Source organism: Poecile atricapillus, chromosome 3 (genome assembly GCF_030490865.1).
Source record: "Poecile atricapillus isolate bPoeAtr1 chromosome 3, bPoeAtr1.hap1, whole genome shotgun sequence".
NCBI classification, from domain to species: domain Eukaryota; kingdom Metazoa; phylum Chordata; class Aves; order Passeriformes; family Paridae; genus Poecile; species Poecile atricapillus.
The window spans coordinates 91,107,774-91,135,387 of record NC_081251.1 but is presented as its reverse complement, the minus strand read 5'-3'; the positions used below and the strand labels follow the sequence as shown (position 1 = coordinate 91,135,387).

At 40.1% G+C, this 27,614-nt stretch overlaps 2 protein-coding genes across 6 annotated transcripts in view; one reads left to right on the top strand and one right to left on the bottom strand.

Annotated features, from left to right (window-relative positions):
* The first annotated feature begins 8 nt into the window (after positions 1–8).
* Positions 9–27,614, top strand: ABCG8 (ATP binding cassette subfamily G member 8). 4 transcript variants are annotated; one of them, XM_058834307.1, is made up of 14 exons: positions 9–224; positions 1,643–1,747; positions 2,512–2,668; positions 4,522–4,760; positions 5,168–5,300; positions 6,369–6,638; positions 8,459–8,624; positions 8,715–8,798; positions 9,119–9,318; positions 9,434–9,510; positions 10,780–11,047; positions 11,562–11,689; positions 12,166–12,299; positions 26,477–27,614. In XM_058834307.1, the coding sequence occupies exons 1-14, from the start codon at positions 174–176 to the stop codon at positions 26,544–26,546; spliced, it is 2,082 nt and encodes a 693-aa protein (XP_058690290.1). In that variant the 5' UTR covers positions 9–173; the 3' UTR covers positions 26,547–27,614. The 4 variants fall into 4 exon arrangements, 3 of the variants coding, with proteins under 3 accessions (XP_058690290.1, XP_058690289.1, XP_058690291.1); XR_009277135.1 differs by lacking the exon at positions 26,477–27,614 and having other exon boundaries at positions 11,596–11,689; positions 12,166–12,297; XM_058834308.1 differs by lacking the exon at positions 26,477–27,614 and having other exon boundaries at positions 12–224; positions 12,166–12,442.
* Positions 23,866–27,614, bottom strand: part of LRPPRC (leucine rich pentatricopeptide repeat containing) — an 86,734-nt gene continuing 82,985 nt past the window's right edge. For both annotated transcript variants that reach the window (XM_058834304.1, XM_058834305.1), the window contains exons 37-38: positions 25,698–25,840; positions 23,866–24,365 (exon numbers count right to left, since the gene is read on the bottom strand). In XM_058834304.1, the coding sequence (XP_058690287.1) occupies positions 24,309–24,365; positions 25,698–25,840 (200 nt within the window). In that variant the 3' untranslated portion in view covers positions 23,866–24,308. The remainder of the gene's footprint in view (positions 24,366–25,697; positions 25,841–27,614) is intronic.

Genomic DNA, 27,614 nt, shown 5'->3' with positions numbered 1-27,614 from the left:
CATGCCAGCGGCAGAGACCAGAGACCAGAGACAGAGCTCCAGGAGAAATGGTGCTGCGGTGAGGGTGCCTGGAAAGGACTGCGCTCCAAACCAAGAGAAGGATTTCCACAGCTTTCAAAGAGACAATAGTCAAACCACTGCAGGGAGCGAGACGTTCCACCACCACCACCACTATGAAGGAAACTACTGAAAATGTCTGTCTGGACGATGCCAGCTGCAGCCAGGTGATGTGCGAGGGCTTGGCTGTGAGTGAGAGCCGCGTGGAGTGGGGAGGGGCCCGAGGGGCTCCGCTATCCCGCAGCTACCGCGCTGGCCAGGAGCTGGGGGAGGCAGGCAACCATCCTGCCCAGCGGGCTGGCACAGTCAGTGAGCCCTGAGCTCGTCCCGCTCTGAAGCGGGGAGCAGAGAGCGCCCCCATCCGCACCGGGGCACACTGAGCATGAGGCTGGCGCTCAGGTGCCACCCTCGTGGAGCTGAGAGAGGGTCTCCAAATGTGTGGATGGAGGAGAAAGCCCCTGAGCGTATCCTGGACTGGCTTTCCTAGGAAATGCCTTCAGACTGGATCCCCGCATTTGCTGAGGAGCACCTGTTCTTAAAAATTAGGTTCAGCATAATGAAGGGAGCAGAGTGCTTTGGCAGCAGGGGTAGTTTGGAGGGCTTTCCTGTGGCTTTTCAGGCTGGTTGGTGTTATGTTGCTTTGTGCTGTGAAAAGACTGCTTTCTGCAGTCTATCTAGACTGAAAAAAAATAATCAGCCTTGTTTGCTGTGAGGGCAGAAGGTTGACACAAAGATCATGGTCATCCTCTGCCAAAGATATCACAGGCATGGATAAGGTCTGGTACACAGGGAACAGTTACGTTTGCCTTCGCTAGGCTATACGTCTGACAAGTAGGAAAAGCACAGAGCTGTGGAAGAGATACGGCTGTCTGGAAGGAAAACTGCAGGCATGCACACAGAGCTAAGCCCAAAGCCAGAAAGTTGCCTTGCCTAGGACTTCCCAACTGCAGCTTTTCCAATGCAAAAGGGCCAAGTAGACTCTTGTTATTTTACCTGATATATCAGAACATTAAGTTCCAGATGATAAATGGAGAATTTAAAAAAACAAAAGAGAAGAAAGAGACTGCACCAGTGGCTGCTTACCAATTTGTTCATAAAGCCTCCAAGTGTACAAGTCCATGTGGAATTCAATAATGGACATACTTTCCATAAACGTTCATTTTTAGCTGCCAAAATGCATCTATTACAATATGCACCATTTTGATTCAGTAGACTAATACTGCTGAAGTAGTACATCCTTCTTCCTCAAAAAAAAGTCTAATCTCTTTATAGTGACATGACATTTATCTCCATTTTGAAAGTTTTCCCTTTTAATCTGAAAGCAACTGGAAAAGTGCAGCACAACATGTTTGGCCCTCACATGTCAGTAGAACAAAGTACGTTTCACCCTGACTAACAGATAACTGATAACTCATTTCAACCCTTCCTTGATTTCCTTGACTTTTGCACTGCAGTAGCCCATCATTTATATTGTTACATCCCATAAATACATTTCCCTTTGTGCTTCATCCTTTCTGAACTCAGACTTGAGCAGCAGTTTAGTTATTGCAATTAACTAATGTAATCCACCTAATAACTTTTCCAGACCAAGACCCAGGATACTATTTTTCACTCTGAAGAAGATAACAGTCTTTATTTCACATACAGTGGAAAATCAAATGTTCTGGAGGTCAAAGAACTCAACTACCAGGTAAAAAAAACCTCAATTACCAACATGTAAAAATTGTCATTTATACACCTCCCTTCAGCAGGAAGCGTATCCAGCAATGCCTGTTTCTATACCCAGGCCATTTTAAAAGCCATATAAAGTAGAAGAAGTTCACACGATTATTGCACAGTCAGTTTGTGAGCAGTCACACTCTTGGCTGCAATATTGACAGCAGACTAACCTCTGTATTGTAAATACATCCAGTAAAGTTAAGGGATAACACAGAGAGATCTGTTTCTAGGCCCTGCTTTGTTTCAGTCTTAAGCAAAATTATTAATCTGAGGGCTGGAGCAGAGGGACTTTCTGTTCAGCTAGGGATGAAAGGAGCCCTTGCTAGCAAGAACGAGTATGTGGAAGGGGATAAAGAGATGACTAACAAGGAGGATTTCAATGAAGCAGTGAAATATTTCATCTCCTTCTCACCATAGCATCTAAATAAGATTTCACAATTTTCAGTTTTGTGGAATTTCTAATTATATTTAAAGTTTGAAACATTTATAATTTACATTTAAAAAGCTCTCTGTGCTTTTTAATAACAAAGCACAGAGAGCATTTTAGTGATTAAGAGAACAAGAAGCAAGGCATGAAAGCATAGGTGGCTGCAAAAGAGCTTCCTTCTATGAATTTCTGAAGATGAACAGTAATATTTTAATATATGCTTTGCTTGTAACATTATAACTTTGAAGGTATTTGTTGTTAAATAGTTTGTTGCTTGAATTGAAAGGATTTATTTCCTTCTTTGTTAGGTTAACACAGCATCCCAGATTCCCTGGTATGAGAACCTTGCTCAGATGAAAATGCCCTGGACATGGAAATCGGATCCCAATTCCCACATGCCAGTAATCCAAAATCTGAATCTAAAAGTGCAAAGTGGTCAGATGCTTGCAATTATAGGAAGCACTGGTAAGAGCAAACACATTTCGTTGTATGACCAGCTCTCAGATAAAATGGACATAATCAAGAACAACACTCTGCAATCTTCATAATGTCAAAATCTAGTTGAGAAAAAACTATTGGATGTGTCTGTAAAATACATTATTTAAGTGACATGATGAACAAGGAAACCAAGAAAGATTGGGCGGGGGGGGGAATTAACATTTATTTTTAAACCGGTTTTTGTCATGCCCGGCACACATTTGCATTCTGTTTCCTGACGTATAGTGAGGTATTGTTGCAAGTGTGGCTTTGCAGCCCAGATTTGCTAGACATGAATCAGTTTCATGGCTCAGATTCAACACAGTTCAATTGCAGACCATACTCAGATAGCAAACAAATGAGGCCAGACCCCATAAGAAAGATCAGTGCCAACTTACATAACCATGAGCAGGAATTCCATTTGGACTGAAAATTCTAACAGGATAAAATAATGCATTTGTTTTAATTCATGGAAACTTACAGAGAAGAAAAGACAGTTCCTCTTCTGTCGGGTGTTACTGCCTTATTACACTGTGGTTTGGTTTTTTCCTTCCATTTTCAGGTGGGACTGGTCAAGGGGGACAACAAGTAGATACAGGACCTTTAAACTGAAGTAAAAAGTGCCATACTTGGGAGGCAAAAACCCCCATGCTGTGTCTCCACTAGAGTCTTACACAGGTTAGCTCAGTGATTCAGTGAAGATATGTTCTCTCACAGGCAAGGCATATTTGCCAAAGAAGTTTTAACTTTATTCCTAAAAAATTAGAGTTTTCTTCCCTATTGCCATGGAAATTTTTCCTTAGCACATATTCTTAATGTAAGTGAAGCTTACCTTAGAGATTCTCCTGATAATAAAAGGAAAAGCTTTGTGATGAAATAACATACTGAGTTATAGATATAGCACCTTTGTAAGGCAACATACACTGAGCACAAACCCCTTTCAACAAACTAGTCAAACTATTTTCAAAAGCTGTTTATCATCTATTTAATCAAATGCCTTAGTAAAATGGATTAAACTGCTGGTGGGTTTCACATTGTCAATGGCAATCAATATGTCACTCTTAAACAGAGCAATACATGGTTTACAGATGGATGGGTTTCTTTTTTGAGATGTATGTATTAAGAAGCAAGCGTGGAGTTAATCTTTCAACAGGGAGACTAGAAATAAATGACATCTAATCATAAGAGAGTTCTGTGTGTTTACATACAGCATCATACAACAAAAAGGAAAAATTCATTTGCTGTTTAACTCCAAATCAGGTTTTGTTTTCATTGTTTTACTTTTCTTACCTCTGGGTATGAGCCAACTTTTCCTAATTATTTAAATGACTTTTTGTCTTATTTAAGTCATAATAATTTGTATTTCAATCATGATTAATGTTCTTATTGTCAGTATAATCATTCAATGCCTTAGTCATTCAGCTGATCCAGCTCCTCTTCCTGACTTCACAAATCCCTCCACAAAGAGAGCTCTTGCTGAGCATATGGGTGGCAGCCTTGCAGCCAGGGCAGGACCATCTTTCACCTCTGTTTCAAAAGTGAAAGAGAATTTACCAAAGAGATAAGAGACACTTCTTGTGTTCATGAAGCTGTCCTCAAAGCTCGGATACCCAATTCTGCTGAGAAATGATAAGGGTTCAAACCACATACTCCATTCCAGAGGGGAGAGATTTCCTCAATGGGAGCTTATAGTCAATATTTTCTTTGAAGATCATCCCATTTCTGTGAAAACTTCAGGAGGGGTTGGGGAAGAATTTTTTTTCCTTAACATCTCTGTCTGTGACAACATCACTTTTCAAAACCATCCCTTGGAAAATAATTTTCAATTTTTATTTTTCTAGCTGGTGGAAAGACATCCTTGCTTGATGTGATAACCTGCCGTGATCATGGAGGCAAAATCAAGTCTGGTCAAGTCCTGATCAACAACAAACACAGCACTCCCCAGCTTGTCAGGAAATGCATAGCACACGTGAGGCAGGATGACCGACTGCTCCCGCACCTGACTGTCAGAGAAACACTATTGTTCGTTGCCAAACTGCGCCTTCCAAAGTTTTTTTCAGACTCACAAAGGAAAAAAAGGGTAATTAAACTGTTGGGGAAAAATAAAGTTGTCAAGAATGTGTCTGACAGGAATTATCCAAGAGATCCTGTATGTTTGGAGTCAGAACAGCTAATCTGGCATTTTTTTATGTAGATTATGAATTATAAACCTTTTTCATCTTTCAAGATAGAAAGCAGCAATTGTTCCAAGGCTTATAAAAAATGACAATCTAGAGAAAGCATTAGAGAGGCTGAAAGACGAGCTAAATTTTTGATCACTGAGTCTTTTTCAATGTTACCTCTAAAATCAAGATTTGTTTTCAAGTGTCTCTAGCACTGAAATATCCAGATGAATTTTAACTCTATTAATCATATTTTCAGTTTTATCTATGCACGAACGTGCAAACTAACTCTTTCCTGACATCTGTCACCCTTGGATCCCGGCAGGTGGAAGATGTGATCGCAGAGCTCCGCCTGCGGCAATGCGCCAACACCAGGGTGGGGAATGAGTATCTGCGGGGCGTCTCCGGGGGAGAGAGGCGCAGGGTGAGCATCGGCGTGCAGCTGCTCTGGAACCCGGGTGAGCACAACTCACATGGGGCCCACCACACACCACCTGGGCGTAACGGGGCACCGCATGAAGATGGAAGCTTTCAGGGAAGAGCCACACACTCAGCTGCCCCTAGGGCAGCTGGAGGAGCTCATAACACTTAACAGGCTTTGCACCACCCTCTGCCAGAGGCTGCCTCTCCACAGCACAGTTAGTGACTGCTGCTGCTCCATTTGCTTAAACTGCAATCAGTGCTGATCACCGATAATACTGTAATTATTAAAGGAATAATTCTGTAAACAGAGTGTTTCAGGAGCTGACACACTTCTGCTTCGGTCACCTTTGCCAGTGGAAAAGTGGAGACAGACCACGGCAGAGCCCTCAGGAGCCTTCACCCACCACTCTCTAAAACCACCACCACAAAGGTTACTCAAAGTTGCCTGAAGTTACTCTCACAGCAGTGCTCTGGTTAGTCCATATCACATATCACTTATAGTGATAAGGTTTGGGTTTTATCAGATCACATGCCACAAGTTACTTTGGTGTATTTTAACATGGAAATTGTTTTCCTTTCCTCTGACAGTCCCCATTTACATGTGCAGTATTAACAGGAAAGGTCATTTTCTTTGCTCTATAGTCCATCATTGCAGTCTTGTGCAACTCACTCACTGACATGGTGTCATGTTGCAGGTGAACTAGAAACTTCCATTGTCTTCCGTAGAAGCAAAACATGAGGCTAACTCCACAGCTGATTTTGCTGGATTGAATCCCTTCTCTGATCTTACATATATCAAAAGCACTACTAACCTTGACTGAGCCTCTTGTTGAACAAGATTCCTCATCAGGTTTTTCTCTAGGAAACAGATTTGAAATCTTTTTGCTTGTATAAAGTTATACTTCTGTAGTTATGGGAAAAGCAGCACTTTTGTAAGAAGTGATGCTTAGGAATAGATGTACTGAAGTTAAAAAAAAAAATAATTCTATTTTATTTATATTTAAAAATGAGTGAAATTTCATGCATTAGCACCATTTCACTTAGAACATATTTTCCAAACCAAACATGGTGCTTTCCACAGCTAAACTTAATGTCTTTGGCAGGAATACTCATACTTGATGAACCCACATCTGGACTGGACAGTTTTACTGCACATAACCTTGTGATAACATTATCCAGACTGGCCAGAGGAAACAGATTGGTTCTTCTTTCACTTCATCAGCCCCGGTCAGATATCTTCCAATTGTTTGATTTGGTTCTTCTGATGACTTCTGGACTCACTGCCTACTGTGGAACAGCTGAAGACATGGTCCAGTATTTCACAGAACTAGGCTATCCCTGCCCAAGGTACAGCAATCCTGCGGATTTCTATGGTCAGTATCAAGGACTGTCATAAAAAAAGGGTTACTGGCAATCATTTGCTTTCCTAAGTGGCTAGGTAATGTTGATTTTTATTGATCATAACTGTCTTAGAAATTCCATGTAACTAACTCAAAACAACATTGCAGCAAGTTCAGTTTTTAATAGGATCCTTATCTGTCGGTACAGGAAATGTAGCAAAGACAAGGGGTACAGACAAAACTAATTTTAAAAATGCTCCTTCTAACTGTGCCAGATGCAGTAACTTGTCGACATATTTAGCATACTTATTCCCATGTCTTAGCTGGTTGAAACTTCTTCTCTGGGAAAGGCACAGATAAACTCATCAACTGCTATCTGTAGACAGTTCTCTGATTTCTCAATTAAGAAAATGTAGAAGTTTGTTTCCCAGAAGCTAACTCCTAATCTGATACAAACCTGGAACAGGTAATGGGAAAAAGGAGTGCTGCCCTGCAGAGCACATTGGAAGGGAGAAAATCCTAATCCAAATCAGCAATCTTTTTACTCCTCAAAGAAAGTTTACGTGGTTTCAAATCCATTCATCTTCTGGTTTTTGCAACGTGTTAATCTAAGGGCAGGAATCTCTTAACAGAGGCTGGTTCGATTCCCAGGTCTTTGCACTCAAGTTGGCCAGAAAACCTGATATAGACCTCAGAGAGCCATAATGCTCTGGAGTAATCTCTTCTGCTGTGCCTGTGTGGCAGGCAGTGCTAGCTGCGCAGAGATAAACAGAAATTAACCTTGGTGTCAAGCCCCACAAAAAGACCTTTGCCACCATCAGGGTTCAGATGAAGGCCTCAGCCAAGCACAGCCTTGGGGAGGCTTGCAGCACCCCTTTATGGGAATGGAGAATGAGGCAGTCCTGGGGCAATCTGTAGCTACATCCTGTGGTTACAGAAACAACATGACATGTCCCTGTGACATGGAGATGGGGAGGGCAGAGGCAGGTGGAAGATTATTGAATGGTATGCACCAAGTCAAGAAAAGAAAGGAAATATGGGCAGCAGGAAGGTGGAAATAGGACCGGATGGCAGAGCATCCCACCTGATGGAAACATACAAATGCTGGCTGTGAGTCTGACAGAGAAACAGGTGACCAGGGCAGAAGGGAAGGCAAAGGATTTCTTATGGGCTCCTCCTAAGAGTGGCTGAACACACATGATCAGTCTAGTGCAAGGAGTTAGGAAATGTACAGTGATACTTCTCTCAGAAAACATCTGTAAAACATCAGATATTGTCAATCTACACCAAAGGTCAGCATGGGAAAATACTACTGTAAGTTTAGATTAAGAAAAAAAAAAAGCTAAGTCAACTATTATTGGTATGACTATGTTGTCCTTAGATAATATTTCATTTGGACTTTCTCAGTATCAGGTAAAGTTTATGGCACCTCGGTAAGATACAACTAAGACAGTAACTATAATTTTGCAGATGAAGAAAAAATGTGATTTAATTCAAAGTCACATAAAAGACTGTAAATGCCTACATGCCAGGAAGGAAATTCAAACTATTTTTTCTCAGCACTGCTCTCAAGGTGCTATGAAATTTATAAAAATCTGAAATAGTAGTTTATAATACTATAATAAGAAATTATGTAATCTCTCAGGGATTCATTGAGTTACTAGGTAAGAAATATATACATTAACAATCTGTTCATCTCTAATTACCTAAAATAACTGATAATTTTAACTGTTGTAAGTTAATGCATGTACACAGGTTGGACTGTTTGCTCTCAGTGAAATACCTGATTCTAAACACATTATAAAGTTATTTCTTCTATGGCACATGGACTAACATCAAGTAATGTCTTGCAGTTGACTTGACCAGTATTGATAAACAGACTCCAGAAAAAGAGATGGAAAGCCGAAGAAGAGCAAACGCTCTTGCCAATTTGTTCATTGAAAAGGTCAAACATTTTGATGATTTCTTATGGAAAGTTACTGAAGGAGACGGTGCTGAGACCACAGTCATCAAGCAGAGGTAAAGAAAAGAGTGTCATATGGAAGATCTGGAATAATAGCTACACCTTGTGCTAATTTAATTTTTTTTTTCTCTTTTTCCTTTGGGCAGGAATTCCGAAGAGGTTATGAACATGCCTCACAATTCAAGTGATCAATTACCAGGAGCCTTAAAGCAGTTCACTATATTATTAAGGTAATCCTATCTTCAGCATAAACAGTTATGTATCATGCCCATTTGTATTTAAAATCATCAGAAAGCGGTACAGAACATCTCACACCAATTGTCTTCCTTCAGCCTTTTCAGCATTTTAGACCTGAAACACTTGGTGGCTACAGGTGCTTCATAGGTTTGACTAGGTAAAATCCTTTACAGAAACAGGGAACCCAACTTCTGTCCTAGCCAAAGCCAGCAAGTTCTAAGAACTGATTTTAACACTGTTTGGGGTAATGTGTCTGAATATAACTGGCATTAGTAAGCATTATATCTTATGGTGAATATTGCTGTTTTCCTAGTCGTCAGGTCTCCAATGACTTCAGAGATCTTTCAACATTATTAATCCATGGATTTGAAGCCCTTCTTATGTCACTACTAATTGGATTTTTGTACTATGGCCATGAAAAAACCGGACTCTCTATTCGTGACACAACAGCCCTGCTGTACATGATAGGTGCCCTAATCCCATTCACAATAATTTTGGATGTTATTGCCAAGTGTAAGTGTCAGTCCTCTTGTAAATACTATAAGGAATCAAAATTCAAAAAATTCTTAAATCTATGAAAAAAATAAACTTATTATCACAACCCAGTGTGTTTGTTCCTACCCTGCAGGTCATTCAGAAAGAGCAATGCTTTATCATGATTTGGAAAGTGGAATGTACTCTGTTGGTCCATACTTCTTTGCTAAGGTAATTGGTTTTGCTGCCAGAAAATACAAACAGCTGTCTTGAACACTAAAAAACACAAGCAAACCAAGGCCTTGCTGTATAAATAATCACATTCATATCAGACTTTATTCTTTTGTGTCTGCCAGCTATGGCTATCAGTCTCACTTCCTTAGTATTAATAGGTTAAGCCTCACACTAGTTTAGAACTTTGCCAAAATTCATGGCTGAGATCCCACACCAGAAAAGCCAAAGGGTTCTTTGGCCAAAATGTGAGAAATCTCGGACTCAAATTTCCACATTTAGACAATTTTACATACCTGCATATTTAATTCACTGCAGCATCTCTGAAAGTTTGCTTACATATCTTGATCTGTAAAACAAAACCTTTGTATCAAAAGCTAAAGCACAAAATGCTGTGGTATTTCAAGTAGTTGTTTGGGCCTGTATTGGTCCGAGCTAAAAAATGCATTACATGCACAAAAAGCCAGAGTTTCTAGAATTAAATTTAGAACTTTTAAAAAACTACATTCTCTTTTTCACAAAGGTTTTGAATAATCCCTCCTTTGTGTTGTTAGATGAGTTCTGCCTGCCATGGCATCTGTAATTTAGGTTTCCATTTCTGCACGAGATTTTAAATGCTTATTAGTGGTTGCCAGAGAAAAATATTCTTTGCATTGTGTCACAAAGATTGCACATTATTCACAGAGAAATCGATGTAATTTGTTACAACCTTAGTATTAGAGAATAGTAGCAACCCTCTTTGGAAGAACTAATATTCTCTATATACTCTTAGGTATTTGAGAAAATCCCAGTTATGCTTTTGCTTTGCAATTAATCAAGTTGCTAACTGGACTGCCTTTGGGACAAGATGGTGAAGGGACCAACAGCCAAGTTTGTCTCAAATTTAATCTCATACTAGTTTCAACCAAACTGGGACAAAACATTCAGTTGCCATGATTCAGTAACAGTATTACTGTTACCAAGCACACCAGTTCAAAGCAAAAGTGTTCTTTTGAAGCTCCCAAAGCTCTTAACAAAACAATCTGTAACAATTAGTTTTAGGCATTGTCACAACCAGAGAAAAAAATAGCAAGCATTTTTTTCTGTTGTGGATAGGTTTTGCATGTCACTGACAAGCCCTAACAGGCAGATTATTAGCTTCTAAGGGAGTATTTCCTATAGCTTTTATAAACAGTCCGTAAGGAAATTAAGGCATGTCTCATAGATTTTTGTAATTATCATTCACCTTTTTCTCTTTTTTTTTATTTTCATTTTCATCTTCCCAAACAGATTTTGGGGGAGCTCCCAGAACACTGCATTTTTGTTATAATTTATGGGATTCCCATCTACTGGCTGGCAAACCTTGTTCCTGATCCAGAACATTTCCTGCTGAACTTCCTGTTATTGTGGTTGGCTGTTTACAGTGCCCGTGCCATGGCACTTTGGGTGGCAGCTCTGCTACCGACGTTACAGCTCTCGGCCTTCCTTGGCAATGTCCTCTTCACATCATTCTACCTGAGTGGTGGTTTTGTGATAAGTCTGAACAGCCTCTGGACAGGTAAGACAAAGCTCCCACCCTCTTTCTGAAACTGAAACACCAATTGCTTTCATCAGTGACCGTGTGTCTTGTGCAGGAAAACTCAGCTTTATTCTTACTTTTGTTATTATCTTCTTGGATGGTGACAGTGCAGTCAGGTCATCCATTTTACATCAGTTTCACCATCTGAAAATGAGGCAACAAGAAATTGGTCAAAAAAGCACTAGTGAAAGGCTAGCTTCTTATGTGGTTGCTAAATTCTTCAGTAAAAAGAATTGTATTCAAAAGACGAAGATGGAGCTCCAGGAAGATGGGGAGTTTGATAGATATGGATATTAGGTAACTCCTGATTTCCCATCTCCATGTAACCATGTAAAGGATGTCTGCCATTTTGTCCAATAATAACACTGTCACATGTTTACAGCCTCTGGCTGTCAAGAAGTGAGACAAACCTGCTGTATTTGGCAGCAGAACGGTAGTATTCGAGGTCTCAAGTTTGTGTGTGTGTATCAATTTCTGTCATTTTCTTTTGCAGTTCCTTTTTGGGTTTCAAAAATTTCTTTTCTCAGATGGAATTTTCAAGGAATGATGCAAATTCAGTTCACTGACACTACATATGAAATGACTGATCGAAACATTACTTATCAAATACCAGGGAAACTTGTAAGTCAGCAATAAAAATTGTTGCACACATTTGATAAGAAATTGAAATGCTATTTATATGCCTGTCATATTTAAATAGATGGTGTAGGCCTCGAATTTGGGAATTGCCCAAATCAACACATGAAGTTGTGTTACACTTGGTTGAAAATTTGTTCCTAAAGGTGGCCCTACAGCAGTTACTCCTTCTAGGCCTTTCTTTTAGTTGCAGAGAAAAACAAAAATAATAAAGGACAACTCTTTCCTACACCAGCTCCCAACTATGCACTTTGCTGGAATTGTTTAGAAGCTGAACTGTGTTCTTCTGAAACAGGAATAGTGTAGCTGCAACCTTCTAGTCAAACCACCCTGGAAGCTACACCCGTGCTGGAAAATAGGGGAAGGTAGCAGGGGCCAGGGAACTTACACATAAAACACACTTCACAGATCCAGCATGAAAATTTTCTCTTTTCCTAATTTTGTGTTATTGGTCCTTACAGGTCACTCAGGCTCTGGACCTGGACTCCCACCCTCTCTATGTGAGCTACCTTGTCCTCACTGGCATCATTTGCAGCTTCCTGCTTTTATACTATTTATCTTTACGCTTTATCAAGCAGAAATCAACCCAAGACTGGTAAGAGCAGCAGAGGCAGCAGGTGCCGGGCTCCCTTGCAGGAAGGCAGGGTTAGAAGGCTCCCGGAGTGGGAGCCCCAGCAGGCGGCCCCGAGGCGGGGAGCGGCGGGCGCCGGCAGCCCGGCTGCCACAGGATGGCAGTAGAACCCCAGGAGTCGGGACGCGGCCGGGAGCCTGCCACGGGCCGCGGCTGCAGCCTGCGATTGGGGGTCGGGGGTGGGCTTTGGGCTTTTTGTTTGCTTCGCGTACGGGTTGAACGAGTGACAAGGCTCTCGGGAGTTCTCCACATCTGGAAATAGTCTGAGCCATGGGCCACCGATATAAAAGGACCCATCGCGCTCTATAATAATAGCTGATGTTTTAGTCTGTAATGTTTGAGCATAGGATGATCACTTAATTCAGAGGGCTACAACAGAACAGGATCAAAACACTTTCTGTGGCATGTATGACATTTAACATATTAAGAACAGCGCAGAGGAAAGCAACACGGAAGATTTCACAAGTGTTTCAGGAGAACTTGCAAGGATGCAAAACACAATTTTTAACTGCTCTGTGTTCCAATTGCTTATGTGTTTTAAAGCTTTATTTCTGTGTTTTAAAGATTTTCCTTTGTGTTCCAGTAATATACTGATGATGCCCAAAACAGGTGTTTGCTCACTGTAGAGATGAAATTTTGTAACAAATAAAATTATCTCACCTTCTTGGATTTATTTTTACAATATAAACGCATACCAACTGATTGTTATTAATGACGTATTTCTCCATTGCAATAGACATAATAGCAATTTTCCAAGTCTCCTAATTTGTCAAGCTTCCTAAGGTTCTCAGGTAGAAAACACCAACCTGCCCTGAGCAATTAAAAATCTAACGATGTAACCTATTAATGCTTGTCACAGTGCATCTAGTTATGCTCAGAAAATGAGTATCAGTAAATAAATGGCCATAATTCACAGAGTCATGGTGAGTGCATGTGCAAATTAGGTGTACAGTTGCTGTGAGCGTTTTGCAAGATTAGCTTGTTTGCTTTTAAACGTTTAGATATTCTTACATACAGAAACCCAAAGCAGATTGTCTACTTGACTTTCATTTGCATGTTGTACACAATTGAAAACTCCTAGTGTAATAGCTGTAATGTCCCAGATAGTGTTATGTAAATTGTGAGGTTTGATTTGTTTTGGTTGTTTTATTTTGTTAAGAAATAGGAATGAAATAACAACTATGTTTTACTATTCTATTTGGCAATTAGGACTGCCACATTACTTTCCATCAGCTAATAAATTCCCAATAGGACCCTGGTCTATAGATGTTAAGCAGGTCTGATAAAATAAGATCTCCAGCCCCAGGCAGCAGTAGGAATCCAAAACACCACAAGGTTCTTCTAAGGTGAATTCTACCTTTCTTTCTCATTCTGCTGCATTTGATTTCAAAAAAACCCACTTGATCTGATCTTAGTGCCATTTTGAAATTATCAGATTTTCACTGCCTTTTAGTGGCAAAGCCATTTCTTTCAGTCCAATTCAGCATCATTAAATTGTCAGCATAGCAGCTTCCTGTTTGATTCTTAATTATTCCTTTTTATTATATTTAAGACACTTAATTTTTTTTAAAGTGGTTTACTCTTCTTTGTAATGATCTGTTGTGATTAGAATCTCTTTTATATTACACTGAAGTTTTAAGGGTATATATTGGTACTTCTAGTCTAAACCTCTTTTTTCAAGGTATTTAGAGGATTAAATTCTAGGCTGACTCTCTGTTGTGAATTCACTTTGATGTTTAATAAAAAAAAGGAGCGACACAATGGGAGAAATTAAAGACATAAGGGACAGCTCTGAATTTTAGGGGCATATTGTCATGCACAGAAATCTTCAGGCGTCTAGATAAGAATATACCATAGCCTTAACTTTGAATTTCCTTCCTTTTGTGAAATTAGTCAGGCTGCTGACACTATTTAAACAGCCTTTTTCCATTTAATATTCCACCCTCTTACCATTATGCAGCAGGACCAAACGGTGTGAGTGTTTCAGAGGTGGTGTTATGACAAGGGTGGATGTATCCATAATGGGGACTTGAGCGGTGAGCCGAGGAACAGCCCGCGTGCGGAGTGCGGGAAGAGCTATCATAGGATGTGGCCAGGCCTCTGTTTACATAGAAAAAGCTCATATTCTATATACTACAATTACATTAGCACACTGCCTATGATCATATCTTGTTTCCTTGATGCCGAGAGATGGGGAATATAGGCTGTGATTATTGTTACAGGCTTTAGCAATAAGAAGGTAGGAGCCTTGAAATACCAGCAATTAGCGTTCATGCCTAACAATAGCATCCGTGGGGCTGTGTACTGAGAAGAGCTCAGGGAAGAGTGGGTGGATGACACACAACCTGCCCCACTCGCACTGCTGGCACTTGCAAATAATGCAAGTTGGGGGAATGATGCCCCTCTCAGCCAGTGAAGGTCAAGCCGTATGCCTTGGCCTCTGCGTATGCTTCCACAGCAGAGCCAACGCTGTAAAAAGCACACGGTGGGTGAGGCAATAGAAGCCTTCCCATGAGCTCAAACCAAGGCTAGAAGTCATAACTGAATTTCAGCACAGCTTTGCTTTCCAAGTTTGAGAGTAGCAGTTTCTTTTCCTTAGACTATATCCCTGTATGAGCAGCAGCAGCTCACTGTGCCCTCCTGCCTGCATTTCCTGTATCAGTATAACCAGAGCTGCTACAGTCCACAACAGTCTCAACACTGAGACTAAACAACACAAGGAAAACACTGCCCAAAACTCACTGTACTGCCCACTTCACAGGGTCAGTACAATGTTAGGGACTTTAGCAATGTGGTAATGCAGGTGTGTCACTCAGCAAAGCACTGCCCACCAGTCCGACAGTGCCCCCATCCCAAGGATTCACCAGCGGCTGTCTTTGCTGTCCCTGTATTCTCCCTGGACAGCTTTAGAAGGGATTTCCTCAGCTGTAAGTCCCAGTCCCTGCTCCTGCAGGCAACCAAGTCAGTGCAAAACTGGTTTTGAACTGGCACCACATTTAACTGGTCACAGGGTTTCCAGATTGTTTTGTCCAACTACTGTTTGAACTGTGCACAATCCAACTGCATCAGTTGCTGCAGTGTGCAGATTGGGCTGCAGTCCAGTTTGGGAATGGGATTATCAAATACAAGCAACAATGCCATTTGTAAGGAAAATTCAACAAATTTAGAACCACAAGAGTCATTGTTGGTTACATGGACACTGATCTGTTAAGAAACAGGTTAAAAAACTCCCTTTATTAGTTTAGTACTTAATACAGCAAGAGGTGGGAAGTTCTTGCCCAATTTCCACTCCAAGTTTATTCAGTCTCTCCACTACAGCAAAAGGACAAAGTCTTTTAGCACTGGAAAATGGATTATAGAAACACTGCCCTGCATACTGGCTCACAGGTAGTGTTAGGCCTCCAAAATATTTTTAACTTCTCCTTGGGGAAGAACTAGCTTTCACTGTGGCTAGCCTAAATTAATAAGTAGTTGCCGAAAGTTTCATTTCATATTTGTTCATTCCAAAAATCTCTTCAGAAATGCTGAATAACAAGTATCAATAGCCATTCCTTTTAATAAAAAACCCCATTGAATTCCTTTAAAAAAAAATCACAGACAATACATTATGTGTGGAGATTCTTTGTGTAAGAAATTGCAGGTGTTGGTGTGTCCACTTTTAGCAGAAATAACAAACCTTTCAGGTTATAGCCACAGTGATTAATTTTAATGGCAGTAGACAAGAAACAGTGTACACAGAGCTCTGTGACATGCTGCTTTTTTTTTATATACTCTGAGAGCCAAGACAAGCCCTTCATGTGTTAGCAGCTATTAATTAAGGCAACAATGTTTAAGCAGTGGGTTGAGGTAATTTTAAAACTGCTTAACCCTTTTCAGAACTGCTGAGCTTTAGAAAGCACATACATATGTGTGCTGATATTAATATGTAGAAGTATCTGCATGAATGGATTACATACATATGTATATACACACATAACTAATGCCTATGATTGCTTTTTTTTTTGGTAGAGACTATTTAAAAAGCAGTTCAAATCCATAATTTATAGAAGTGCTGTTGCCACTTTATATGATTAATTATAAGACTGTTTGTTGACATTTATTTTGTCATTAAATCAAACTTAAAGGTTGTTTTGAATTGCAAATTTTGTGGGCATTATTTTGATTTCATGGTCACAATTAGATACCTATAATGCTTCCAATGCTAAAACCCCTACAACCTCAAACCCTCAACATTCACACCATGGCTTCAGAACCAGCATCTCCCATCAACAACACATTTGTATGAGTTGGCGCTCTTTAAGCATCTGATCAGATTGCTATGTTTCCTACTGCATCTCATCACTATTTCTGCCCCACAGTAGTTTTTGTTGTTGAACAAGTGGGTTTAGAGGCGTAAGTGTTAAAGTACTGGCCAGAACTACATGGTGAGTAAACAAACAATGCCACTTGCCTCAAAAATAATTCATATTTTTTTACACAAGAAAATTAGCCTGAATTTCCAAGCAAATGCAGAGGAATTGGAAATCCATGAACATTCACAAGTAATCAACACCAAAATACACACAACATGTAATTTTCAATGAACTCCCAGTGCCTTGCAATAACATACAACTATATCACAGGTCACAGGTAACATGATCAGTCTTCAAGACAGTACCTTTGCTCATTTTCACTTACTAGGGGATGGGGGAAGTGTTTAGAAAACAACAGAAACTTTCTTAAAATAGAAAACCTTCACATTTCACTCCCTGAGAAAATCAGGAGGAAGAAAACCAAACAATGTAGCAGCACTGCTATGACTGTCTGGCCTCCAGCAGCTCCTCCCTGACACAAGTAAACATCATCCTTGTCACAATTCAATGCTGTGAAGATTGCCCTAAAAAAATGAGTGTTACCTTAATAATTGCTTTTCAACAAATACCCGAACCTTCTATGACTCAGTAAAAAACAGCCAATTGCCTTGTGGCAGTGCTTCATCTGACTGTGAAAAGGCATAAAGCCAAAAAATGGGAGCTCCAAACAAGGCAGCAGAAAAATGTGTTACACAAAATGAAAACCTTGAAGAACAGGATGTGTAGTGCCCTTACTAGCTGCCACCAGGTACCTTACCTTACACAAAGCAGTTGCTGGATTTCCAGGTGGGAAGGTTGCAGGACAAACCTGTGCTGGCCATCAGCCCAAGAGACTCTGATCTCAGCTGAGCAAGGCAGAATACCACCACCAACTTCGCTCTTTTAGCATCCCCTTGATAGAATCATTTAATCAATCATTTTGGCTTGTAGTTCTTAGCAATAGGAGCATGGGCACAGTCCAAAAGCTGGCATGGTCCCACCAGCCCAAAGGTGATTCTGCACACAGCACTTCTGACCACTCACACCACAAACTGTACCTGCTTCCCCAATTCCCCTCACAACTCCTACAAATAACCCTGTAAAAAAGCGTTTTGGCCAAGTATTATTATTACCAAGAAAGGCATGCTTGACTGGTTACAGCAGAGCTCAGCACTGCCAAACATTTTCAACACACTTGCTCCAGGTTGGTTCCTTCTAAAAGCAAGACAAAAGAGGTGAATGAGTATTTTTAGCTTTATGTTCTTCACAGGGAATTACTCAGCGCCTCTGTATTAGAAAAACGCCTTGCAGCTCCATAGTATGTTCAGTGACAGGCGCGTGACAAATTTCCACTGGAAAAAACTCTTGAACATGACTGACAATAGTAAAGCCACAAATTACCGTAATTTTATGCCCCCTGCAGCTAGTGGTGTAAAACATAGTTTTCAACCTTGTTTTTACTTGCTGAATTTAGACAAATTTGTAATGTTATTGATGACAGTGAGAAAGACACTCAAAAGCAGAAACTGTATCCCTTGGCACAAACACAACTGGAGCACAATCTGTACTACAGGGGATGAAAACATGGTTGTCATTAAATACATATATATATATATAGAGAGAGAGAGAGAGAGAGAGAGAGAAGACTAGAGGAGTCAAAATAATTAATTTCACATTATATACATATTTATTTTTAGCTATCACACACTTGATCAGGATTTCTTTTTCTTTTTCTTTCTTCCTGGAATGCTGAACTGTTGACCAGGAGCAGCATATTACCAGTGCTCTCTCTTGCTGAACATTAATGTTTGAAATGCAGGCTGTGTCAATAATATCATGAAGAAATGCAAAAGCCTTGTTTAAACAAAGTCTACAGATATATTGTTCCTAATGGATTTTCCAGTGAGCGTACGCTTTCTATTGTATTTCTAATTTTTACAGTGTAATTTTACTTAAAAAGGGTTCTGAGGCCCATAGAACTGGACAATTGCTAGAAATTATCAAGCATTACAGTTAACTAACGCCACACAGACCGTTCTAGCTACTAAGCTGATGGGAAGGAAATCCCAGGGAACTCCGCAAGGAACAAGGGCAATTGCATGACTTATTTTTGTCGTAGGCAGAAAGTTTTTCAGATTATTTCAGACACAGCTGCTTCAGTTACAACACCTGAGGCTGCAATTTCAGTATCAGAAAACGCAAAGAAATGGTGATGGCCTCAATGCTACACACGATGCTGTATCCAGACTCCTGTACAGAACTACCCTGAATTACACTAACACCACACTTACTCTTCCAGCTGCTTTTGAATTTGAGGAGTGAAAGATTGAAGAGGCTGCTACTGGAACAAACTTCCTTTGGTATTTCTGGCTTGTGATGATGGCTCCTCTCCCTTCATGCTCTCAGCTGTGATTACAGGGCCTGTGCCGTCCTAGCTTCCGCGGGGGAAAGACAGGAGGGCCAGCGTGACGCTTTGTGGCCTCTTCCTTCACTGAGCTAGGCTCAGCAGCTAACACACCCCTAGCAGTCCTTGCTGCTGCCACAGCTGCCTTCTCCAGCATACCTCAAGGAGAAGCAGTTGAAGAGGAATTAGTGGGAACCATGCAAAAGGCAAAGGTCCATGGTGGTGTGTCATCAACCACAGCAGCCAACAAGCTGCAGGCTGCTCCTTTTCCGCATGGTCATTCACTCCCAATCCCAATCACTCCCAAATGCTAGGCCTAAGGTATCATGTTGAAGCTGCTGGTTTTGCCTACTGAGACCTACAACAGCCATCCTTCCCACTTTCCGTCCCTTCAGAGTTCCTCTGCACTGATCCTGTATTTTGACAATCACCCCTCCCAGCCCATCTCCCATAAATAAAAGTCCAGCACCAAACAAAACAGCTTTTCAGAGCCTTCTTTGACAGCCTTGAAGGAAGTTAGCCAGAACAACCCTGTCCCGTCCACACTCCCCTGCTTTCCCTCCAACCCAAACTGCTTTCCACTGGGGAAGTTCGCCCTCCACTCCTTCGCTCAAGACTCATCTCCAACTACCTACAATCCTTCCCAAAACTCACTTTTCAGATCTGCCCTGGTCTCATGGGCTAAGTGAAGAACAGCATATGCCAACTATTTGCCACGCCAAGAATTAAATTTGCTGCTGACTGTCAAGGCTCATCACTGCCAGACACTGGGGTGTGCTGCTTTCTAAGCCCTGGGTTTCATTGGCACTTATAGCTGAGAGAAGTAACTGTGAGAAAGAGAGCTACAAAGTGGTTTGTAGCAATCACTGCAGACAATAGCAATTCCACAGATACCAGTGCTTTACCAGTGTTCAAGAGTAATCACATGAGAAATTGTGAAGCATTAGCCAATTGCAATATAAAGGTTTAAGAGTACCAGAGAGAAACCTTGCATTAATAGTTTTATTTAAAAGTAGATCAATGTGGAACCCTCGTCTATAGCAGGCACTGCCTAAGACAGTTTCTATTATATCATTTTCTTAATTACAGGAAACAGTAGAGAAAACTTAAACCTCAAACTTCCATATCTACTCTTATTTCCATATCTAATGGCAAACCCAGCACTTTGCTCTTGTAGCTGAGGATCTGCACACTTTGAAAGATGCCCTCAGATTGAATTACAATCTCAGTTGAAGCCACGAACTTAGAAGGATATTGGGTTTCCTCTGATTATTGATTCACAGAAGCACTGGCAAACCACCAGAGGCTGCAGCCATTCTGGAAAGGAAACACTTTTTGGCGGTTACTTTACACAGAAATTATGAGTATCATTTTAAGAAATGCAGAGAAGTATTTGCTAAAAAAAGAGGGCTAAATTCAATGACAGTCTAAACTTTTTCTTACATGCTTACTTTTTTCATCTTTACAGTAAAAATAAACTAGTGCAGGAATCTGGACATCCCTTCTAGATGCTGACAGATTTCTCACACTGAACAGCAAAACCTCCTGGTCACATCCATCACTTCTGTCACTTTCTCCTCTGCTGTGTTCCTGGGGAGTCCAGAAGCATCACACGTTCAAGAAAAGCACTAAATACAGTAGTACCCTGGTGAACACACTACCAGCCTATTCCTCTGTCAATATGTGCACTTGTGATACTCCCTTCACAATTATGATCCTCCCTTGTTATGTAAACTGCAGCTGGAATCCTGCTGACTCAGGCATTCGGTCTCTAAAAACCCTCTGACTCTCAATGCCAGTGTCACAATTCCTTCAGCTACTCCATTTTCAACAGTGGGTACATATTAAAAAAGTGTGAAGACAGCTACTAACCTACCAAGCTGCAATTCTTGCCGTAAGAAAGGGTCTCAGGAGACAATGAGTTGAACAAACTGTTTTAGTAGATAAGGACAAAACCATAGCATGTAAATATCATGCTGCAAAATGACTGCATTCGTAGTTAACGAGGAAACTTTTCCCATGTTGATCTCAAAAGCCTCCTCCTCCTGCCCCTTCCCCAAGGGGAGTGGGGGAAGAGGCAAGCCCATAACGTGATGCAGGGCACAGAGTGAGATTAAGTCATCTCAATTCACGCAGCAAGCTTTTCCCAGTCCTCTCAACCCCAATCAAGACACATGATTATGCAAACACATACACACTCCCACAATTTGCTTTCTACAGTAACATGTCAGGTCACGGCATGTCAGCAGGCTCTCTGCTTCCCACGGAGGCCTCTGGAAAGGCGTGCTTCCATCTCACAGACACTGCACCTGGTCTGGATCTTGCACAATCCCAGTTATCCACTAGCCGGTGGCAAAAAATTCTATCCTGCTTTAAAGGGGTGCATGCTGTGGTCAGTGTGCCAGAGTGCATTTGCTCTCAGGACCAGTAAATCACCATGACAAGTTTGCAAGGCTGCCATTCTGCATTTTGTCATCTTACAGGTTTCTCTCTTTGAAGATGAAAGAATAATGAAAACGCCTACTTATTTGGTGAAGAAATGCCAACCTTCTAAACTGCACTTTTCTTCATGCTTGAAATGGCTGAGTCTCAGCACAACAATGCACAAGAAATATCATTTCAAGCGTGTTCTTGAAGAGTCGGCACAAATGCCGATTCTGCAAAACCTTCCCAGTATAACCTTGTTTCAGACTGAGATGATTGTGTCCCAGCATGGCACAAATCCCTCATTGGCCCACATTTTAAAGACAGGAGAGACTGCACTTCTCTGTGTAATCATCCCTTAACTGCACATGAAACATTTACTGGGACAGGAAATCAAAAGTATTATCACACAACAGCAGCCCATCCTTGGAATAATCTTCTTCCTATCTCTGCCACAGAGATGGGCTGGGCTCCATTGAGTCCAGGCTATTTCAGTGGGATGCCAAATGGTCAGCATGTCCTTTTGCTCATTTCCCTGTCACTGCTGCCATGAAACCCTGGTTGTGGTTGGTCTCATGTTCCTGCAGAACGTCACTGGTATTTAATCTGCTCCGCAGCTGGCTTGCTCAGCCCACAACTTCCCATGAGGTCACTCAAAGGGCAATATTGGAGCTGAAAACAATTTCACTTACACTCTTCAGTTACAGGCTATCAAATGTACTTATTATCTCTGTAACTGCAACAATTACAGGCATGGTTCTGGCAGAGGCAAACCAGCCAGAAGAAAAATGGACAGATGTTAACTAGCACCAATCCTGCATGGTCAGACCCCACTGTGGACACCAGCAACACAGCCCTGCATCTGGCTGTGGCCTCGTGTGCTGCTCTCCTGCCTCAGAGGGCAGCAGCCAGCAAACATGACCCCTTGGTATCAACACAACTACTGATATGTGCAGTACCTGATCCACAGCCTCATAAGACTTCACCTCCTTGTCAAAAAGGGAGTCAATGTCCACAGATCTGCTGTTAACTTCCTCTGTGATGACCTGGTGTTTGCTTCAAGTAATATTCTCTTCCCTAATCCATGTGCTAGCTCAGCTCCAGCTGCATCTTTGCCCATTTCCTCGAGTTATGCTCAGCTGTGACACCACTTACAGGAACACAGCTACTGCTGTGAATCGGAGAGATTCACAAGATGACCTCTAAAAACAAGAGCTGTGGCACTAGAGAAAGGGTTGCCAACTAGTTGACACAGTCTTCAATTATGCTGCTATTACACTGAAACACGTGTAATGTAGCTGCAGCTTTAGAAAAAAGAACCATCTCCATTTGTGAAATGAAATAAACTGAGTCCTGCCTAGGCTTGCTTTCAGATAGGGCACAAAACCATTAGGCTATGAATGAAATTTCAGATGTTAATGCCTTATCTTGACAAGCCAGGAACAAAGGGTGCGAGACGGTTCGAGCCACGTAGCTGCCATATGTTGTCAAGTCTATGCTTGTGGAGTGATGAAGGTCACTGCAAAACCATACCACTGAGGAAGCAGACACTGCTTGCATTCATCCAGCCTGCCGGGAAAACAAAACTTACCACTCCCCACTCCTGATCAGTGAAGCCTCATTTTTAAAGCACGGGATTTTTCTGTGTATTTTTTAATATAATAATTAATTAAATTGGAAGTTTACCTTAAAAAAAAATTAGGTCCTAATTTCTTTCTTTGACCACACAAGTCTTCTAAATTTTGCCAAAACCTTTTGCGTACACATGAATTTCTAATTACCACAGTTTTGCCTGTGTGGGAAAACCTAAGAAAGATACAGTTCAGATATGGCTGCAAATGTCAAGATTAATAAACAAAGCTGAAATGCACAGAAACAATCTTTCATTTTGTTAAAACTGGTTTGAAGTACTCAGCAGGCAACACGTTCCATTTACAATACCAATGTGCACATTTCTGAGTTTCCATCATTATGCACAGAGATAATGGATGTATTTTCTACCTAATATTTAATCTTTGTAACTTAGACATGTCTTATTTGCATGATCACACAACTCTGGACTCTAAAATATTGTCTCAGAGTAGCTGTACTCCCACAATCCTTCAAATAAAGCATGTCCACCAACTTTACTTTCCCAGCAAGTAAAAATTGCTACCCCTGCAAAGAATAGGCACTGCTTTGTTTAAAGGGCACGTTTTTCTGCATATGGAGTTCTTGCATCTGTAAAATTATCTGGACTAACACTTGTGAGAATGAAAATGCTGTACGACTACAACACACAAAGCTAGTGCAAAAGGTAAAAGTATTTTGTCTTTACGTATAATATCCAACACCCTACCAAGATGCTTAATACAAGAAAGTACAACTAAGAGAAAACTTAAAAAATGTTTATTTTCTGTGTAGATACAGCTGAATCCTGAAGATGATGTTCTTCACGCTTACATTTTCGCCCCAAAACAGACTAATTAGGCAAAGAACAAAGATAAGACAATCTCCTTCAGCTACAGTTCTGTACCCCTCTTGCAACTTTCTTGATATACATATATCAGGCAAATCAACAGGAGCAAAAAACCGAGTTGTGTTTATAGCAGATCATACATCAAAACAGAAATATCTCAGAGGGCTGCACCTTGATATTTCATTAGCAATTTTAACAGCATTTCTATTAATACATGTTTCTATCAACTGCAGTTACAGCAAATGATGTTAATCACAGATTTAAATTAAAAAATACACATAATATGCTTTTTAAAGATTTTATTGAATATAGTATTTAAACAATTTCATAAACAACTGATTCATAAAATCGTCTGTTCATGATGCTTCTGATCTTCTATTCCTCCATTTTTCCACATAGAACTTGAATGTCTCCTATAAACAGAGTGGAATAAACAAGTTCAACCTTGTTTCAACTGAAAAGTTACCAATTCTGAACAAAGTCTTCCGTCCTGACAAAATCTATTATTCTCTGTCATGCAAAACTAGATCTGTATTGAAGTCTGTATAATTAGGAGAAATACTAGAGAGAGTGAATAAAAAGAAAAGGAAAACCGTGCCAAAAATGCATAATGAAGCTTCTATTACTAAATGCAATAATATAATCAATTTCATTTTTAAAATGAAAATACTTTTTAACTTCAATCTGCAATTGTGTCAAAAAAATTTGAAACGCTTCTAAAGACCAAGCTGCATTAGAGAAAAATTGAACAGGGAAATCAGAAAATGAATCATCGCAGTGACTTGGAAAAAACACTCTTATTTTTTTTCGCTAGCTACATATAAGAAACAGACATTCTAGGTTTTAAATTAACAGTTCAAATAAAAATTCAGGTTATAAACTACATAAAGCTGCAGAAAAAAATCCATCATAGCAGTTGAAAGGCTAAACCAAATATTTTGCACCAAAATTTTCTCCAATTCTTTACAAATTAGAAAAGAAAATCACATTTATCATGAAACAATATAGAGAAACAGTATATATCCAGTCTTCACAGAATTACAGAATTTTTTTTTAGAATATAAAAAGTGGTGAGAAAACAGCAAAAAAATAGAGAATGGAAAATATGTCTTCAAAATATGCTTAGCAAAAATGGTACTAATAGACTATTAGTCAAGGGAATGATGCAAAACTATTTGCAGTCTTCACAGATTTAATATCATGCTGCTTGTCACCCTTAAGTAACATATATTTGCTCAGCTGCATAGGTATCTTGGCAGGGCATCTCGAAGAAAAGTTGCAATAGAAAAATAACTCCTACAGTTCTAAAATTCCATTCTACTAGTGCAGCAACTTATATTAGACACAAAACACTAATTAATGAAACCTAGAAGCCAATAACTCTTACTGAAGCACACATTCTACAAGCCTTTTCCAGTCCAATTGCTTAGATAAATGCCCCAAGGAGATTTGATAAAGGTACACCTGTAGATGAGTGCCTGATAAGATGGAGATAGTTTAAATATCGTAAACCCCAAGAGATTTTATTTCCTCAAGTCAAATCCAATGCAAGATTACCACAGCTCCCGCAACACCCAGGATTTCATACATTACACATGTTTGTAATGCGTACATTTTCCTTTGAGAAGTCCTTTGAGGAGTCTCTGCAGAGACCCAGTCCCTATGTAATTATTCATGCAGTTTGTTTTATTAATACTGAACATACATAAATCTGCAGATCTATTTCTTAATTAGGGAATACTCACAGGGGGTTCAGTGAAAGGGACAGGCTCTCCTACTTTCTTCAGAAAAGTTGCTAAAGATTTCAAAGAGATCTCGTGCAGCTCTATATTCTTCGCTTTAGTTTTCTCATACGTAGCCTTTACAGAAGCAACATCCCCATCCAATTCTGAGGAAAAAAATAGAACCCAAAAAATCTCAGTGGTTACTTGTTTATCTTTCCACCTGTCTTCACTCATGCTTAACCATCGACTGCTGCTCAGACGTTTGCTTGAGAAGCATTGGGATGAAACTGAAGCAACCCCTGACAGTTTCACTGCTGTCCCTGGGGTCCTAGAAGCAGTACAACAGTTCCTAGCACCTTGTAAACATCAAGGAAGCCATCATGTCCAGTTAAATTCATTCTGTTGCCTGGGAGGGAGAACACAAACACCTGCAGTATGGGAGCTGTCTCAGGTTTTACTGCTTCAAATTTGGAAACATCATCTTTGCAACCATAGGAGCTACAAAAACAGTTGTTCATAAAGAAAAAAAAAATAAATAAAAAGCTTTGTGCAGAAATGGATAGCCTGCGTCCCCTTCTTGTGAGAAAAAGCTTCCCACACATCTGGCAAGTGGCTGAGCTCCTTTTTGAATGTGGGAGGCTACTGCAAAACCTGCATGAAATGACAGCTTAATGAAAGCATAGAAATTGTTAACTTTGTACAACTTTAAAATAGATTTATTATACAGGAAACACCAACAAAAAGAGCTAATACTTAGATTGCATTTAATCGTGATTTTATGTATCTCTTTTTTCTAAAAGGTATACAGCAAAGGATTGTGCATGTCACGAGACTGAAGGAAAGCTAGCCCTGGCAGTGGATCTCATCTGAGGACAAGGACAGGAGTAAAGGTCCTTTTATTTGCTCCATCATGGAAACCTGATAGATGATCAAACTTCTTTCAGCTGTAATCTCTATTCTACTATTAAACACAAACAATTTTATTTGCCCATTTTTTTGTTAATTAGAAACACTAACCAACTGTGGTAATAACAATACTCTGCCACGTTTCATAGCCCTTTTCTAATTAAAAGTAACAATAGCCTGAAAGGAGAATTTGTTCTCTCAAAAACTATGCTAATACAAGGCTGAATTTGGCCCAAAACAAGAACTCATGTTTGAATGCTTACTAACTCTAAAATTAAAAAAAAACCCAAACAAAAAACAACCAACTTCAATTTAAAAGCTCTTATTTCTACCCCTCATGGCTAGAGCACAATCTAAGCCTTCTCATTTTCAGTTGTGCTAAATATTTTGCTGATGATCCCTTTAACAGTCAAATGATCAAATTCTCATGCAGGTAAGATGATTGCATAGAATAACCTTTCAAAACTCTTCATGCTTGTACTGAGTATCTTCTTTAGAACCTACTAGGAGCTTCTGCTTGAAGAGAGTACAGCAAGCATCTGTTCATACAGAGTGCAGTTCCACATGTTCAATACACTCTAACCACTGTTTTAAGTATAGTAGAGCAAGTGATTGATTCTCTGCAATCTTTTTATGAAACTGCTATACCATCATGTAGTTAGGAAGGACAGTGAAAAACTTAGTTCACTTACAGAACTTTTACTGAGGTAAAAGCAGCAGAGGACTAATGACAGCATAAAGCAGCAAGTACAGTGCTGGTGACAAAAGGGCAATTTTTTGTTTTATAACATGTTAAAAAACTTACTCTACTTTGAACCTCAACTTATCTGTTACAGGGCTAAACAACTTTGGTAGTGATTGCTCTTTGCAATGTTACCAAACAAACAAATTTTCTAAGTTAGATAACATCATAGGACTTCTACAACTTGATTCAAGTAAGTTTGTATTCCTTTAACACCGTATCTTGGATTTGTGTTTGAAGTGTTTTACCTAATTATTCCTATTTATTTCATCTATGACAGACTGGTGCAC